General features: G+C 42.7%; 1 protein-coding gene across 1 annotated transcript in view; it reads left to right on the forward strand.

Annotated features, from left to right (window-relative positions):
* The window catches only part of RABGAP1L (RAB GTPase activating protein 1 like), a 718,011-nt gene that overhangs the window by 695,998 nt on the left and 3,022 nt on the right, over nt 1–18,991 (forward strand). The window contains exons 21-24 of the mRNA XM_052653672.1: nt 1,101–1,211; nt 11,809–11,913; nt 14,481–14,564; nt 17,975–18,046. Of these exons, the coding sequence (XP_052509632.1) occupies nt 1,101–1,211; nt 11,809–11,913; nt 14,481–14,564; nt 17,975–18,046 (372 nt within the window). The remainder of the gene's footprint in view (nt 1–1,100; nt 1,212–11,808; nt 11,914–14,480; nt 14,565–17,974; nt 18,047–18,991) is intronic.

Genomic DNA, 18,991 nt, shown 5'->3' on the forward strand with positions numbered 1-18,991 from the left:
CCCTCCATCTCCTCTACCCCTCTGTTCCCCATTCCAGGCTGATACACTGCCTTCCAGGGCGTAGCTTCATCTTCTGGTTGTGCAACACTGCTTTGTCTTGACTTTTTGCCACGCTTGCAGAAAATGCTGTTAGGAGTGTAAATCTGAAAAACAGGAAGGTCTCATCACATTGATGTCTTTCCTGTCAGCTCTCTTTTGAATTATCTGTAACTGCTAACAATAGCAAAGACAGCACTTTTGATACTTTGAAATGGAGGACACTAAATTGCTCTTGGAAAAATAGAGTGAATGTACACAGTATATAATGACTGGTTAAGGGGAGTCCATGCTTCATAAGAATGAGTGACTTGCTTCTTTCATCATATAGCTGTTTCACATTTTTTTTCTGGGAGTTCAAGGGGGAAAAAAACCCAACTCAGCCATTTATTTTACCCAGAATCTTTTAATTTGAAGTTTTTTGGTTTTTTTTTTAAAGCAAAACTAACTTTGAGACATTATCGTAAGGACTGTTGCTCATACCAACAAAGAAATTGGCCTTCAGAAAAGTAAATGCATTCATATCCAAAAAGAATGAAAATATCAGTTGATAGCAAAACAGACCAAACTGTGTAACTTAAATATACTCAATTAATTTAAACACTGAAATGGGAAAAACATTTCAGAGAAATGCCTAGTGGTTTACCCAATTTCATCCCTACTGTCTTGCAGTTTCCTTTGTGGTCCAGGGTGGGATTATCATGCATGTTTCCAGCAAAGACTTGCCTGTGTCTGTGTTCTGGGTCTCTGAAAATCTCACAGGATTGGGGGTGGCTTTGGAAAGTTTGCTTTTCGTGGCATGGTTTTTATGATGAGGCCCGGTGGGCTGAAGGGGTTGTAAGTTTCACTGGGTAGAGTTCTGCAGCTGCACCGCTCGCTTAACCCACCGTTGTTTCCCAGACAGCAGTCCTGCCTTCCTGTGCCACTCGCGCCTTCTCCTTCTGACACTTTCAAAAGTTCACTTTGTTGTTTTTGTCGCTTGTCTTTCCTCGCCAGCTCCATTGGTGTCTGATAGTATGTCCAGACACTAATGCCCACCTCTGGCTGTTGCTCTTTTCCTGCAGAGGGAGAACCGGAGACTACAGGAGGCCAGCATGAGGTTGGAACAAGAGAATGATGACCTTGCTCATGAACTAGTAACCAGCAAGATTGCTCTGCGGAATGACTTGGATCAAGTAAGCCTGGTTTCACTAGGTAGAAATAGGACTGTGGTGATCTCCTCCCGGGCAAGGACCAAGTTGCTCTCAGAGCAGTCCCACCAGGGCTTGCTCTGTGCTTGATGCTGAGTCAGCTGCTTGATGGGAGAATGGGTAGGTGGCATGCGAGAGAGTGGCAGGTGGGAGGGGACTGTTACACTCCTTGGAGATGATGAAAAACACAAGCCTTTAGGGTTTTGGTCATTTTCAAGCAGCATGTGTAAGATACTTAAAAAAAAAATAGCTCCAAGCTTCTCTGGTGTCTCTCCTAATCTCTTGTTGTTTTAGTCACTGAGTAGTGTCTGACTCTTGCACAACGCCAGGGACTGTAGCCTGCCAGGCTCTTTGGTCCATGGATAGCATTCCCCAGGCAAGAATACCAGACTGAGTTGCCGTTTCCTTCTCTGGGGGATCTTCCCGACCCAGGGATTGAACCCACGTCTTTTGCATTGGCAGGTGGATTCTTCATCACCGAGCCAGCAGGGATGCCCTCTTAATCTCTTCTTTTCCTAAACCAAGGACTTACAGCATCATTACCTGAGAATATCAGTCACCAGGAGTATATTAATGCCACTCTAACATTTATAGTTACTATACTTTTTGCTCCAAGATTTCTCATCTACAGTAGACATGAGGATTTTATATGAGGCATGTACATTGAGATATGTGTATTGGTGGAGTGACAGGCATCCTAGGCGCAGAGAGCCAGGACTGCCTGGGTGTCAGTCCTGGCATCACCACTCACTAATCACATGACCCAGGGCCATCCTTAACCTGCCTGTAGGTTTTAAAAAGTGTTTCCTTCATAGGGAAGATGTGAGAAATAAATGAAGTAAAGCACTATAGTAGTATGTGTTCAATAAATATTAGCTGTTGCTAAGAAACCCTTAAATTCTTTAACTTCCTCGTCCTTTCCAACAGTACTCATAGCTTTAGGACTTCTTGTTTTTCCATTGCTAGTGTCTTTGGAAATAATTGGCAATATAGAAGGAATCTTGCACAGTTTTAAAATCATCATACTATTTTCTAACTTTTAAAATGTGAGTATTACCAATGGGGTCAAAAAAGTTGAAACTTAGAATGGCTGAATCTGTTTAAAAAAAAAAAAAAAGAGGCTTTACCTGTACTCTATCTATGCATTGGCAATATTTAAAATACAAATCCATTAATAATATAAGTATGATTGGATATTTAAAATGGAAGGTTTTTTTTTTAATGTTTAAAAGTGGTCCCTGCCACAACTCATTTTCCCATATAAACAGCTAATTTTACAGCTCAGAAGTTTTAACCACAGTAAGTTGTTGTTGCTAAGTTGTGTCCAACTCTTTGTGACCCCATGGGCTGCAGCACACCAGGCCTCCCTGTCCTTCACTGTCTCCTGGAGTTTGCTCAAACACATGTCTATTGGGTCAGTGATTTTATCTAACCATGTCATTTCCTGCTGCCCCCTTCTCTTCCTGCCTTCAATCTTTGCCAGCCTTAGAGTCTTTTCCAGTGAGTCAGCTCTTTGAATCAAGTGGCCAAATTATTGGAGCTTCAGCTTTAGCATCAGTCCTTCCAATGAATATTCAGGGTTTCCTTTAGGATTGGCCATAGTAAGATGGGAGATAAAAACCACTTTAAGGAAAGTGCTGAAAGTGGAGAGGAGGAAGCTGAAGGAGTCAGCACTAACTGGAGTTTCAAAATAAAACAGAAACTGTGCTGCTTGGGACAGGATGTAGAAGGTAGAAACAGCAGCCCTATTAGGGGTGGGGATTGCCTTTTGGACCACAAACTGCATCAGCCAGCCCATTTGCAAGCTGTCAGAGGTGAAATGAAAAATGTGTGACTAAGAGTAAGAACCAAAGAAGGCAGAAGGGTCCCATTCAACAGGGCCATTGACCCAGCATGACCTTGACTGTTTTACTTCTATCATAAGTAAGACCACCGTGGTGACTCAGTACTATAATGAAATTTTTGGCTCCATATTAACTTTCCAAATGACCTTGACCGACACTTGATTCTGCCATTTTGAATATTTTATCCATTAATCGTTTTCTTAAGATGGCTAGCTGAATGAAAAAGTTTTTCACTAAATCTGTTGTGGTAATCATTCCACGATGTATATAATTCAGGTCATTTTTTCATACACCTTAAACTTACACAGCACTGTATGTCAGCTCTATCTCAATAAATCTAAAAGGGAAAAAAGTTTTAAGTAGTTAGACTTCATAGGGATGCAATGAAACGAGTTAGAGTTGTAAATTGAAAGTTTTGAGTTAAAGGTATTTGCTATATGTTGAGCCTTTAAAAAGTGAAAAAATAATGAAGTTAAATATTTACTGAGTTCCTACTATGCACCAAGCACTTTATTTAGCAATTTATAAGCATCATCTCATTTAATTTTCCTAATGAGTCCTTTAAGCAGGTGATCTTCCATTTTATAAATGAGGCAACCAGCATATCTACCATTACTTGGAAAGCTATCCTATAAAAATAGAGACTTACATGCAAATATATAAAAGCAAAGTTGTTTACTGCAGTGTTACTTACAAGAATGAAAAAGTAAAATAAAGTATATGTCCAATGGAAAGAAAGGATGAAGGCACATCTGTAAAATATATTTTTTGAATAATTTTTAAAAACAATGAGAAGATAATGATATAATATTTTTAAAAGAGTAAATTTATCTGTATATAATGTTTAGATCTAAATTGCAAGGGATATATGCTGGCCTAGGGCCAACCTGGAGGAAAGGAAAGGAGGCTGGAATCTACCTTGTGACAGGAAAAAGGCTGACAGGGAAACAGAAATACATCAAAATGTTGCTACAAGAGGAACTTGCCTGGTGGTGCAGTGGATAAGAATCCACATGCCAATTCAGGGAACGCAGACTTGACCTCTGGTCCAGGAAAATCCCACATGACGGGGAACAGCTAAGCCTGTGTGCCACAACCACTGAACCTGTGCTGCAGGGGCCCACGAGCCTGCGCTGTGCAATAAAAGAAGCTACCGCAATGAGAAGCCCAAGCACCGCGGAGAAGAGAGGCCTCCCTGTCAACCACAGCTAGAGAAAAGCCTGATGCCACCAAAAATCTTGGCTTTCCTTGACTACTGAGACCTAATAAAAAATACAGAGACAAGAATCTGGGGGAACTAGAAAGGTGAATTTAATCCTCAGCTGGCGGAAGGGAGACACAGCAGGCACATGCCTCAAAAATTGTGCCCCACTTCCATGAGGAATCTGTGCTGTGCTTAGTCACTCAGTCTTGTCCAACTCTTTGCGGCCACATGGACTAGCCCGCCAGGCTCCTCTGTTGTTGGGGATTCTCCAGGCAAGAATACTGGAGTGGGTTGCCATGCCCTGCTCCAGGGGACCTTCCCAACCCAGGGATCGAACCCAGGGCAGTGGAACCCAGGTCTCTCGCATTGCAGGTGGATTCTTTACCATCTGAGCCACTAGGGAAGCCTGTGAGGGATCGGGAGGATTCTACAGATGAGGGCTTGCCCTCAGGGGTCGGTGATGAGGAACAGAAGTATAAAGATCTTGTATTCTTCCTCTTGCATTGTTTCAAAAACAGTTGCAGACTAGCCTCAGCCTGTTAATTGGGTCTGGCAGTCCCATAGCCTAGTAGTTGACTCCATTGTCTTTTGTGTATTGTACTGTGGCCTTCTTTCTATAATGCAAAAAGAGAGAAAACTACACGGAGCGCTCTGCAGAGAGAGTGCTATAAAGGTGAGCATCAGATGCAGGATGTAATTAGCATAGAGTTTCTATAATGCAAAAAGAGAGAAAACGACACACAAAAGAGAGTGCTGTAAAGGTGAGCACCAGATACAGGATGTAATTAGCACAGAGTTAAAGGATAGTAGGTGCAGAATGCAGCTCATGCAGAGCCTGGGGGCAGAAAAGCAAGCTTAGTTATAGGCTACACATTCAGTTCAGTTCAGTTCAGTCCCTCAGTCATATCTGACTCTTTGCAACCCCATGAATCGCAGCACGCCAGGCCTCCCTGTCCATCACCAACTCCCAGAGTTCACTCAGACTCACGGCCATCGAGTCAGTCATGCCATCCAGCCATCTCATCCTCTGTCGTCCCCTTCTCCTCCTGCTCCCAACCCCTCCCAGCATCAGCGTCTTTTCCAATGAGTCAACTCTTCGCATGAGGTGGCCAAAGTTTCAGCTTTAGCATCATTCCTTCCAAAGAAATCCCAGGGCTGATCTCCTTCAGAATGGATTGGTTGGATCTCCTTGCAGTCCAAGGGACTCTCAAGAGTCTTCTCCAACACCACAGTTCAAAAGCATCAATTCTTCAGCGCTCAGCTTTCTTCACAGTCCGACTCTCACATCCTTACATAGGACCTGTTAAAAACTAGGAGTGATTAGGCCTGCTCACTGTTCTCTCCGTCTTCTTTGTTCTCAGGAAAGAAAAGTAAAACTCATTCTTCTTTTTTCCCTTTTCATTGCAACAAGTCTAAGTGCAGCAATGAAGGCGCAAGGCACCCAAAAATAAAAATAAAGAACAAATTAATTTTTGAAAACTCTAAAAAATCTTGCTTTTAGATATCTCTGGGTGATAAGAGTAAGTCTAATTTTTATATTCATCTTTATACTTTTTTCAGTTATTTATCTTTTCTAAGACCTTAAATTACCTCTAATTTTTATATTCATCTGTATACTTTTTTCAATTATTTATCTTTTCTAAGACCTTAAATTACTTAAGTACCTCTGGTTAGAGGCTTCCCTGGTCACTCGGACAGTAAAGAATCTGCCTGTAATGCGGGAGACCCAGGTTCAGTCCCTGGGTCAGGAAGATCCATCCCCTGGAGAAGGAAACGGCAACCCACTCCAATATTCTTGTTTGGACAATTCCCGTGGACAAAGAAGACTGGCAGGCTACAGCTCATGGGGTTGCAAAGAGTTGGGCATGACTAATATTTTTACCCTTGGTTAAGTAATAATATGCCTTATAATGTTAATGATCAGAAAAATATATTATTTAAAAAATTATTTCTCCACCCCCAAAGAATTCATTTTGTCGATTAGTCTGGAAAAGTTGCTAGGATCCTCCTGAAATAATTAATTATTGAGTACCTAAGTATCTCATGGAGCTACTAGATCAGTCCCAAAAGAGAAGATTCCTTCATTTATTCCTTCTCTTTATTTCCCTCCCTCATGCCTGTCATTCTCTTTTTAAAACAGTAATTAAGACCTGGCCCCTCTGCCTTTTGAAGCTTATTATCTAGATGAAAGAATGAAATTGCTATGTCGTTGAATTGCTAATTCAAAACTTGCTATCTCCTCCTAAAATCTGATCTTGCAGTTTCTGCCCGAGTGGGGTTTATATCCAAAAGCTGTCCCTGCGATTTGGGCACCTAGCCCCTCCAGACTTCGAGGAAGGGCATTAGCTTGAGGCTTTGCCTGCCTTTACCCAGTTTGCCCATTACTTTTTCATTCCCAGCTTAATCAAAATCAAATCTCTTAATTCAGATAGCAGAACATTGGCAAACATTAAACAAGCATGAAAGCAAATTGTATTTGAGACAATATGTAAACCAAACAAACATTATTAGGTAATCGGGTAGTTAAAAAAACACGTTCTTTCCTACCCATGTCATTTTAGAGCTGGCTTCAGGCTCCCTGGGCACCAGCAGCTCTCCATGTTTCTCTCTGACAGAGGCTTCTCTTTTGACAACTTGCCCCCTACCCTCTGGGCCCCTTCAGTAAGGCCTTCTCAGTGATCAGAAATGAACAAAAGATACATCTCCAGTTCAGTTTTGGTACCTGCTTTCAGGCCCTTCCTGTTCTTTCTGTCCCCGAGGAACAAAAACGAGACACAACCAGTGCTTTCCCAATGCAGGTCCATTCGACCACAGGGAGTTCATGTTGAACCAAATGCTGCATGTCACAAGTGACACATTCTTTTGTTCTGTTTTCAACTAAACAGTTGCCTTTGTCAGTCCTTTGAGAAATCATTTCTGAAAGAGCCCCATCCCTAATGTTAGAGCAGAGCCTCCTGAGAAGTTGGTTCATGTTGTAATCACAGATCAAGTGCCTGTCTGTCTCCATTTATATGTCATCAATTCAGTTCAGTCGCTCAGGTCGTGTCCAATTCTGCAACCCCATGAACTACAGCACACCAGGCTTCCCTGTCCATCACCAACTCCTGGAGTTGACTCAAACTCATGTCCATTGAGTTGGTGATGCCATCTAAACATCTCATCCTCTGTCGTCGCCTCCTCCTGCCTTCAGTCTTTCCCAGCATCAGGGTCTTTTCAAATGAGTCAGCTCTTTGCATCAGGTGGCCAAAGTATTGGAGTTTCAGCTTCAACATCAGTCCTTCCAGTGAACACCCAGGACTGATTTCCTTTAGGATTGACTGGTTTGACCTCCTTGCAGCCCAAGGGACTCTCAAGAGTCTTCTCTAACGCCATAGTTCAAAAGCATCAATTCTTCAGTGCTCAGCTTTTTTTATGGTCCAACTCTCACATCCATACATGACCACTGGAAAAACCATAGCTTTGACTAGATGGACCTTTGTTGGCAAAGTAATGTCTCTGCTTTTTAATATGCTGTCTAGGTTGGTCATAACTTTCCTTCCAAGGAGCAAGCGTCTTTTAATTTCATGGCTGCAGTCACCATCTGCAGTGATTTTGGAGCCCAAGAAAATAAAGTCTCTCATTGTTTCCATTGTTTCCCTGTCTGTTTGCCAAGAAGTGATGGGACTGGATGCCATGATCTTAGTTTGCGGAATGTTGGGTTTTAAGACAACTTCTTCACTCTCCTCTTCCATTTTCATCAAGAGGCTCCTTAGTTGTTCTTCACTTTCTGCCATAACGGTGGTGTCATCTGTATGCCTGAGGTTATTGATATTTCTTCCAGCACTCATGACTCCAGCTTGTACTTCTTCCAGCCCAGCATTTCTCATGATGTACTCTGCATATAAGTTAAATAAGCAGAGTGACAGTATACAGCCTTGACGTACTCCTTTCCCGATTTGGAACCAGTCCGCTGTTTCATGTCCAGTTCTGTTGCTTCCTGACCTGCATATTATTTGTCATAGAAGTTAGATAACAATTAGAAGGCTTACATGGTAGATAATCTGTCTGCAGTGCAGGAGATCTGGGTTTGGTCCCTGGGGTGGAAAGATTCCCTGGAGGAGGGCATGGCAACCCACTCCAGTATTCTTGCCTGGAGAAACTCATGGACAGAGGAGCCTGGCAGGCTGTAGTTCATGGGGACACACATAGTCAGACACAACTGAGAAACTAACACTTTCAGAAGGTTTCATATCAATAAGGCATTATGAGATGTTGGTATGTGATTTGAAGATGATAATGACAAATGTCCCCTCAGTCTTATCAAACTGTGGTGAAGGTTTTATCATTTGGGCACAATGATAGAATTTGAATATCTATCTGTTTAGTATTCTGTTACTGGAGATGCCTTTAACATTAAAGATGGTTTCTACTGAAGCGGGGTATAGAGGTTGGCTGTACAGAGACTCAGAAGACTATTTTTAGAAGGAGGAGGACGTTAATTCATATCTGGCTGTATTTTGATGAGCAGAATCACCCCTTCTTCACTGTCAAGCTTGAAGGAGAGACTCTGGATGCAACTTCAAGGGACTTTTCCCATGTGGGACCCAGAGCAACTCCTACAGATGTCAGATCTGAGAATAGAAATAGAGTGAGGTCACGTGACCTTGGCCTCGTGAAGAACGTGCAGCAGTGTACATTTTATGTCAATGATAGGCCCTCTCATCATATGGAGCTAGTTCAGTTAAGTTCAGTCGCTCAGTCGTGTCTGACTCTTTGCCACCCCATGAATTGCAGCATGCCAGGCCTCCCTGTCCATCAACAACTCCCGAAGTTCACTCAGACTCACATCCATCAAGTCAGTGATGCCAGCCAGCCATCTCATCCTCTGTCATCCCCTTCTCCTCCTGCCCCTAATCCCTCCCAGCATCAGAGTCTTTTCTAATGAGTCAACTCTTCGCATGAGGTGGCCAAAGTACTGAAGTTTCAGCTTTAGCATCATTCCTTCCAAAGAAATCCCAGGGCTGTTCTCGTTCAGAATGGACTGGTTGGATCTCCTTGCAGTCCAAGGGACTCTCTAGAGTCTTCTTGTTTATTAAAAGTTTCCTCAGGAAAGTGGATTTTTTTTTTTCTTTTCTTATAGATATTTCCAAAATTGTAAGCATTTAAATATGCTGCAGAATTTTAGAAGCTTGGTGCTAAATGTCAGGATAGCATTGACTCTTCAGAGGTTTACAGAAGGCTCACAGTTTGAGAGAATCTTCCTTCGAGAAACCAAACTTAGAAAACATTTGTTTCAGAGTGTCATGATTTTTGTTATTAAAAGGACCATTCTCTTTACAAAACAGAGCCTGCTGGGAGTACAGTAAGAGGAAGTTAAAGTGCAGTCGTCTTTATTAGCAAGGCTGTCACTCAGAAATTCTGGGGTAGAACCTTAACCAGTGGGCAGCCATTCTAGGGAGACAGATTTGATAAGATTTTTGCTTCCTTGGTGGCTCAGATGGTAAAGAACCTGCCTGCAGTGCAGGAGACCTGGGTTCGATCCCTGGGTCGGTAAGATTCCCTGAAGAAGGAAATGACAACCCACTCCAGTATCCTTGCCTGGAGAATTCCCATGCAGAGGAGCCTGGTGGGCTGGAGTTCATGGGGTTACAAAGAGATGGGCACAACTGAGCCACTAACACTTTCACTTAAACACTGAAGCCATCAGGACCTCATTTTTTTTTTTTTACTAGAAAATTGAATTTTTTTACTTAAAAATATTTTCAAAGGCTTATGCCATAGTGGAACGACTGAAGGATAGTTGAACCAAACTCTCGGGCAATTAGAGGAGCATCCATCAATGCAAGCTCTTGATTTGCCACTGGGAGACCCTTCATTAGAGACTTTGGGGAGCATCTCCCTCTTTGTGGGTAACTTGTCATCTGGTTTGCAGCTCTAGAATTTTCAGTTTTAAGTGTCCATAGTCAGTATCAATCATCTAGTATCTTACAATTTATTAAAACCTACATATACATGTTGCTTTTTTTGAGGCCCACCTCTACTTTTAGGATGTGTTTTTTGCTGTGTAGATTTTCTTCCTGAAATCTAATGTATCAGAACAAATTTCAGAGTCTTCAGAAGGGAATTTTTCACTTTAACTACCCGGCAGTTCCAAGTCATCTGAAAACAGCTATGAGCACTGGGCTGTGGGGACATCAGGAACTGGAAGACAGAACCGAGAAGCTGGAAGGTAGTTTCTCTGCCAGGACCCAGCAGACTGTGCTGGCCCGACCATCTGGACACGTGGGAGATACGGCGAAACACAGACAGAGGGCCAGCTGGCCAGTTTTCACAATGACTTAGACAGCGTTTTGCTGCTGTCAGCCGGGGATGGCTTCTTCAAAGAGCTGCCCGTCTGCAGTGTCTGTAGTTTTCTCTGCTGAACTCATCCTGTGGTCCCCTCCCCCAAGTCTGCTTCTCTGATAACTCAGAGAACCACGTCCATTCACTCAGTAAACACTTACGGAGCATGAGCTCTGTTCTGGTCCTGGGCTTGGTGCTGGGGGTGTAGTGATGAGCACAGGAAAGAGGGCTCCTGCCTCCTAGAGCTTGCGGCCAAGTGGGCAAGGCACACACATCACGCACACAGTTTGTCACTCTAGATCATGGCAAGTGCTACCAGGGGAAATACGAGTTTAGATGAGGGTGGGGAACCGATTCGGATAGGCCGAGTGGGACGGGGCTCAGGCCACCTTGTGCTGCAGAAGTGAGCGTGAAGCCTGAGGTAAGGGTGAGGTAAGGGCCCTAATGTGTAAAGCAGGCAGACACACGTTGACTAAGTTAAATGTACACACGCACAGTGCTTTCACAGTGAATTTTGGCTCTGTATCCAAATTAAGAGCAGAGCACTCTCTCTGAGCTTTCTTGGCTGTTCTAGAAATACGGTCTTGTGTGCCTGGATTCTTGGCCCTTACTTCAGTTTGCCTCTGGGCTGTCCCTGTTATGGGTTTTTGGTTTTCATTTCTCCTTACTGTACTCACTGCTGTTGTGAGTACCCTGGTGGGCCAGGTTCCCTCAGCTGATTTTAAAACTTTCTCACCTACTGTGGTTCGGAGATCAGCCTGTCTGCTCCTCCTGTCTGGCGGTGCCCCACACATCACCAGCTAGAAGCTTCCCAGGGAGGCTCCAGCCCTTCATCCCGTCCTACCATAGCCTCAGAGTCTGTGCTGTTGTGGCTGCTGAAAATGTGGAAGAAACACTTAGAAGGAGCATGGCCTTCCATGCCATTCACGTCCGAATTCAGATTGTGACTCTGATCTTAGATGAGTGTCCCAGTCTGGTTATATGATCTCTTCAAACCTTGCTATCATTATCTGGAAAATAATTTTTGCTGTGAGGATTAGAGATAACGTGTGCTGAGCATGCGGTACCTAGTTGGCATTCATTGAAAGCAACCACCCCCACCCCCCACCCCTGGGTGAGCCAGAGTGGAAGAAAGGCTTCTGGGGATGCTGTCCCAGAAAGTATGTACATGCTTTCTTCACCTTCTTCATGCCTAATGCGCTCTGATTTGCAGGCAGAAGACAAGGCGGACGTGCTGAATAAAGAGCTTCTCTTGACCAAGCAGAGGCTGGTGGAGACCGAAGAAGAGAAGAGGAAGCAGGAGGAAGAGACAGCTCAGGTAACAGGCACGGAGAGGTGGGGAGCCAGGCTTTACACGGGTGCATTGGTTCCTGGACCTGATTAGTACTATGAACAAGAAGGAAAGTTGTTGTTGTTATTGTTGTTGTTCAGTCACTCAGTTGCATCCGACTCTTTGCGACCCCATGGACTATAGCACGCCAGGCTTCCCTGTCCCTCACCATCTCCCAGAGCTTGCTCAAAATCGTGTCCATTGAGCCAGTGATGCCATCCAGCCATCTCATCCTCTGTCGTCCCCTTCTCCTCCTGCCTTCAATCTTTCCCAGCATCAGTTAAATATGAAGTAAAGTTAAGTTTGTTCTAAATCAAGGCTGGTGCTGAAGCGGTACATGTGAGTAGCACTGAGTCATTTCTCCCGAAGGGTGTTAGGAGAGGTGGCAGCATTTCCACCCTGGAACAGCTTTCAGGAATTTGCCTTCACTGAGATGTCTAGCAAGAGTGTTAAGTCTTCTCCAAGTTTAAGAGCTTGGAATTATGGCCCAAGAGCTGTGGCAGATCTGTAAATTTCATGTTGCTCTCCAAGACGACTGGCTTCTCTGCAGTCATTTATGGGGATCGTTAAGCCAGATGCCTACAGAGATCTCTGCTGAGGTTTGCCTCCATCAGTCACGCTTCATTTTCTGGATTGATGACTTTGAAGAAGGAGCACCAACATTTCTGTTCCTGGCAGAACTCTCAAATCATATTCTCTGAGGAAATAGAAAGAAACCCTTAGGGAACCAGCCTTGAAGTTAGCTCCCTCCTGTTTTCATGTGAGTGGTGAGGGTGATCACCTGGAAGATACGCCATTGCCAAGGAGCCCCAGAGGTGACGGGTGACAGCTGGAATCAGAGCTTCCGGCTTCCGTAAAGAAGAGCAGGCTGTTTCACCAGTGGTCTCCATCTCTGTCTGTCCCAGCCAGGCACGATTAGCTCAATTGTTTTAATGAGTTTCATTCAGAGACATCAATAATACTAAATATAAAACAGAACACAAAGCATTTCAAAGACCTCCTTCCAAGCAACCAGCAAAAGTTCCAGTAAAGTTACTAATGAAGGGATGTGTTATTTAGCATCTTCCGGAATTTATAAAAAGTATTCTATGATTTTCATTTTTTCCCCTAAATAATGAAATGTTTTGGCAATTATGGTGGACCAGGAATTTTTTTTAACGTAATCAAAAATATTCAGGGGCTGATTATTTGTTTGATCTTGGCATTTTGATGGGTTTTACTCTTTTCTTTATTTCCTGCTTTTTGAGGGCCTACTTCAGTACTTTAGGTAAAGAATAAAGCTATTAACAAAGGAATTTAATCCATGATTTTCCTTGTGTGTGTGTGTGTGTGTGTGTGTGTGTGTGTGTGTGTGTGTGTGTGTGTGTGTGTATCCTATTTTAATTATGGTTCCCTTCTTCCCTGGTGGCTCAGACGGTAAAGCGTCCGTCTACAGTGCGGGAGACCTGGATTCGATCCCTGGGATGGGAAGATCCGCTGGGGAAGGAAATGGCAATCCACTCCAGTACTATTGCCTGGAAAATTCCATGGACAGAGGAGCCTGGTAGGCTACAGTCCATGGGGTCACAAAGAGTCGGACACGACTGAGCGACTTCAGTTCACTTCACTTGTGAGATAGAGATTATTCTTATTTGTCAAATGAGTTAACTACAACTTAGAGAAACTGAGTGAACTTACTCAAAGCCTCTCAGCTACCTAAGTTGACCCTGAGTCAGTGGAACCTTATGGCAGAAGGGACAAAGGGCATGGTTGATGTCCTTGAATTATGGAAGATAAAGAATGGAGACCAATAAAAACAAATAAGTTTGAATCAATATAACCTACAAATGCTCTTAAAATTTTAGAATGAAGCAAATATGAAGTAACTCCCAAATCTTCTAATGAGAAGTCCAGCTATCAATTGCAATAACTTGTGAATTTGGAAGTACCAAGTATCCTCCATTCATATTTTGGGATGCTGCAAAGCAGAATTCATCAGTTGTTTTCTGATTGTGTACTTGCAGATTAACCAGGGTTGGCGTTTGTTTGGTCATCTTGGGAGAACTGAATTCTTTCCCTTTTATCTGGTGACATCTAAGCCTTTTCATTGCTCTAACCTTCTTCTTGAGCTGCCAAGCTACAGAAATAACTGTGGTTTTAGGTTCAGCATTCATAATTTAGTATTTCTGTGACTGTAACAAGTACTGCATCGTATGTCACTTTAACTTCCAAAGTCAGTGTTTCTTTAGTCCACACCTCCATTTCTGACTCCAGTCCCAAAGCCTCTTGTTTCTACCTCCATGGAGATAACAACAGAGTCAATATGAGATGAGAAAGAAGGCCTGAAATGTTTTTTCAGTAGTCTGTGACAGAGCATCAAGAGTACATGCAGTGTTTGCCTTGATGTTTTTTGTTTTAGACTCATGAGAATAAAAATAGCTTCTGAATGGACCCTTATTCGACAGTTGTTCACCTTGTTGTTGACTTGGAATCAGGCACACTTGAATATGGATATTGGTGGAAATGTGTAAAGATTTGGATTGAGTCTTGATGTTTCTCATTCTTACTCTTTATAGCTAAAAGAAGTCTTCAGGAAACAGCTAGAGAAGGCGGAATATGAAATCAAGAAGACTACAGCTATCATTGCTGAGTATAAACAGGTAATGTGCCCTGTGGGCTTCATCACTGTGGAAGTATTTGTTTCACTTTTTTCTTTGAGGAAATTTTGTTTGGTTGTTTTTAGAGTTTCTAGAACAGTCGCTGCACTGCACAGATTATATTTGTTGGCTCATTTTCTCCTCTGAAACAGACAGTGGTTAGACATGCTTGCTGATAACATGGGAAGTTTAATTGAGCAAAACAATCTGTTGGTTGTTTTCAATGTTTGATAGATTTAGAGGAATGAGGAATCTTATTACCATTGGGATCCTGCCTCTGCCTTACTCAGAAGCTAATTTCCAGTAGATCACCTTTGCCAAGCACTAGAATTTAGCATTTGTGCAGCTAGGAGATCTGTGCGTCCTTTGCTGTCACAGTAGAGAGCACGGGAGCTCTTTCCTGCACATGCCTGTGTGGCCTCACCCAACAGGGGCTAGTGCCGAGCAGGAAAGCTCTTGTGAACCTTAAAATGATCTTTTAAGGTTGGCGGGTGGAGGCAGGGGCTGTTCTCCTTGAGGACGTTTCTGATCTCATCACCAAACAGGGTCTCAGAAAGCCTCCATTCCAGCTCTACTGGTCCCTGCTGGTTAGGCTGGGGCACAGCCAGGAATCCACTTGTTGTCACAAGACCCTGACTCGACTGTTCAAGTTCCAGCTTTCCCAAATTATTAAGGCACCATATGCCACCTACTTATCCAGAAATTTCCCTAGGGTCTCCTGTTTCACAAAGGAGCTAGAAGTCTAAGTCTTACTTTTTAAAAAAATGGTTTTTTGCTTGTAAATAAAATGTATGTCCCTTGTGGAAGTGCAGAAAAACACAAAGCAAACAAACCTCCCTTAATCTTTCCAACTAGAAAGAATCACTTAATACACTGAGTATGCTTTGTTGCTATTGATATATAAATAAAAATGTCAGTCATATTGTTCATGCTTTTGGAGGAAAACTAGTTCATTTGTTATTACAAATATCTTTCCACAAGGATTTCCCCCTTTCTTGGAAGATTGCTTAGAACTAAGGCTTCAGAACTATCTTACTCTGTTTTATAACCTGTTTATATCTATATGCTCATTTATCTATACATATATATAATCAATATATGTTTATTTAATGCCTGCTGCATGTGAGGCTTGATACTTTGGAGGAATAAAAGAGAAATTGATTCAGTTTCTCTTCTCTGGAAACTGATCTTGTAATAGGTAAAACTTGGCCATAATTAAGAGGAGAGGGAATTATATATGGGAGATAAGGAATCCCTTCCTGGAGAAGGAAGTGATTTGAGCTGTGCTTCAAAGATAAGGTGAGGTTCAGGCATATGGAGATGGAGAAGGAGAGGCTGGAAAGGTTGGAAAAAGCATGTGCAAAGGCATGGAGGTTGGTTAGCCACAGTTTTGTTTAGTATGAGTTTCAAGTACAGGCAAGAAAAGCAAAGATGAGTTGGGACCGAGTTCAGGCAACATCTTCAGGGATAGGCTGAGGAGTTTGTACTTCATTTTGTTTGTAGCAGGACAGTGGCATGACTGGGAACATGGAACTGGCACCACTCAGTCCCAGGGAGAACTGTGGAAGCAAGTGGAGAGATACACAGGCAAAGAAAGACAGAGAGCAGCCAGGGGCCAACAGCAGAGGCTAACTGAGACAGAACGGGTCCTGAGCTACAGTAGATAGCAGTGAAAATGGAGAACAAGAAATACAAGAGAGTTAATAAGGACACTTTGAATTTGGATAACTAGGAGAAGGACTGGTTAGACATTAAGCAGTATGAGGAACATCAAAGACCACGTGCTTGTCATCACTGCAGATGCATTTTTTCCATCACATTAGGCCATAGGTGGCCTCCATATGCAGCACTTTTCAAAGAGCAGTCCTTGGGACCATTCTTTAATATTATCTGGCAAGTACTTCAAGCAACAGGCCCATCTCTTTGAAAATAATTAAACATATAATCCAAATGCATTCTGTAGTTGGAACTGGCTATATTTCAGAAGGTTTGGGCTTATTTAAAATGGTTTGTGGTTTGCCAGAATTGCTATAGAGATCGCTTCCTTTTAACATCAGCCAGTACAGTCCTGCGTATTGTTTCCAGGCCTGGATCTGGAGAAACTGGAGACTGAACTCAACAAGTTCTGATCTCTGAAACTATAGACTGGGCTTTTTTTAAGTGTCTGTTTTGATAATAGAGGTAGACCTTTTATGTTTTTAGTCCAAATTGCACTTGAAAATTTGACATCCCCTAAATGTTTTATTCCATTTTTTTTCCAAAATAAAAAGACTCTCTCTTCACTCGGACTTCGTAATACTTGACCTTCAAGTTTTATATGTATATATATAGTTTATATAGGGCTTCCTAGGTGGCATAGTGGTAAAGAATCCACCTGTCAATGCAGGAGAGGCAAGAGACACAGGTTCAACCCCTGGATTGGGCAGATCCCCTGGAGGAGGAACCCACTCCAGTATTCCTGCCTGGAAAATTCCATGGACAGAGGGGCCTGGCAGGCTACAGTCCATGGGGCTGCAAAGAGTCAGACATGACTGAGACACTGAGCACAGATATATATATATATATATATATATATATATATATATATATCTGCAGAGATATATATCTCTCTGTGCTCAGTCTCTCAGTGTACACACACACACACACAATTTGGGAGACTTTGAAAGCACTTATTTCTTTCTGTTCCCTGTACTTGTTAACACCTTGTTTCAGAATAATGAGATGTTATTTAATGGTCCTATACTAAACCTTTATGTAAATGTTCTTTCCCAGTGATTATCACAGCACAGTACTTTTTAGTGCTGTGAAAAGTGCTGAAGAAACTGAGGCTTAGAAAGATGAGTGAATATACCCAAGGACACCATCCTAGGAAGTCACAGAGCTAGACTTCCAGGCATTTCATTTTATTCTCTGTTGCCAAACCTCTTGTTTCAAGTTTTAAGTCTCTATTATTTTCTGGTCATTTTAACTTTTAAAAAATTCACTCTGCCACTTCCTAAAGAAACTTGTGATTGAAAACAGAAACTGTGTTGTAGGAGACAGGAGACATTTCTGGTTCAGAATTATTTTCATCAGATTCCTAAAATAGTACCTTGCCCAAAGTAGACAGTCAGCAAGATTCTAGATTGATTCCAAAGTGAGGACAGGAATTCTCTGGAACCAGTCACAAAAGCTAGTGACAGACATAAATCAAACTTATCCCCTGTATTTTTACTACTGACTGAGACAGAAATGTGCTTTACACACAGAACAGGCTTAGACTTTCTGCTGCTCATTGTGGAAATGACTGGCAAATTTGCAAAGTTTCTTCTAGTGTCAGAGATGCTAGAGTGATATATGGGTGAATAAACAGCTATGTGTGCATGCTACATGAGTCGTACCTTCTAATAAAGCAGCTCTTTTCTTTCTCTTAGATCTGTTCCCAGTTGAGTACCCGACTGGAGAAACAGCAAGCAGCCAGCAAGGAGGAGCTGGAAGTGGTAAAGGTGAGAAAGAATGAAACAGTTCTGTCATACAGTGTCTTCCCAATTCACGTCATCTTAAGTGAGTGCCTGATCCCAATATATGATGACACACCACAGGCAGGACAGCCTGTAAATAAATACAGCCCCCGCCGTACCTTTGTTACAAAGGGTTTAGGAATTATGGAGAATAGGATTCGTCTCTGGACTGGGATGTGGGCCAGATGAAAGCCCATAAACCTTGTGGCCTGTCAGAGACAGGTAACAGGAAAAGAGGTTAGATTTCAGCCTTGGCACATGAGGCCCCTGAGCTTTCTTGCATTTTGGCAACCTGGGAACCCTCAGAAGCCGGCATCCCAGCTGTGCCTGGATTGATGTGACTTCAGTGTGCAGCCCAGTAGGATCAATCCATTAATCTCTTAAACACTAGACACCATGGGCAATATAGAACTCAGCTGGAGGTGGATTCTTCCACCAGTGTTTTAGAGATGTAAAGAAAACCTGTAGCATTTATAGGGATTCCCTGGTGTCTCAAACGGTAAAGAATCTGCCTGCAGTGCAGGAGACCCGAGTTCTAATCCCTGGGTCAGGAAGATTCCCTTGGGGAAGGGAATGGCAACCCACTCCAGGATTCTTGCCTGGAGAATTCCATGGACAGAGGAGCCTGGTGGGCTACAGTCCATGGGGTCACAGAGTCACATTTATTTATATGCTGCCCCCTCGTGGTAGAAATCCTTGTGTTTCTTTTCTATTTGAAAAAAGCAATAGCTTATTCTACAGAACCAGGAGTAAATTAGGTGGATTGGTGTTCTTTAAGCAGCACCGTTAGCACAGCCCACTCTTGGGACCAGTGTTATAGAAACCTGATGCAATTCAATTTGAATATACTCAGGTTTATACAGTACTAGTAAGTAAATGCATTCTAAGCACTTTGGCATATCATTTAACAACTTGACAAGTTATTTAACC

Source organism: Budorcas taxicolor, chromosome 16 (genome assembly GCF_023091745.1).
Source record: "Budorcas taxicolor isolate Tak-1 chromosome 16, Takin1.1, whole genome shotgun sequence".
Taxonomy (NCBI): domain Eukaryota; kingdom Metazoa; phylum Chordata; class Mammalia; order Artiodactyla; family Bovidae; genus Budorcas; species Budorcas taxicolor.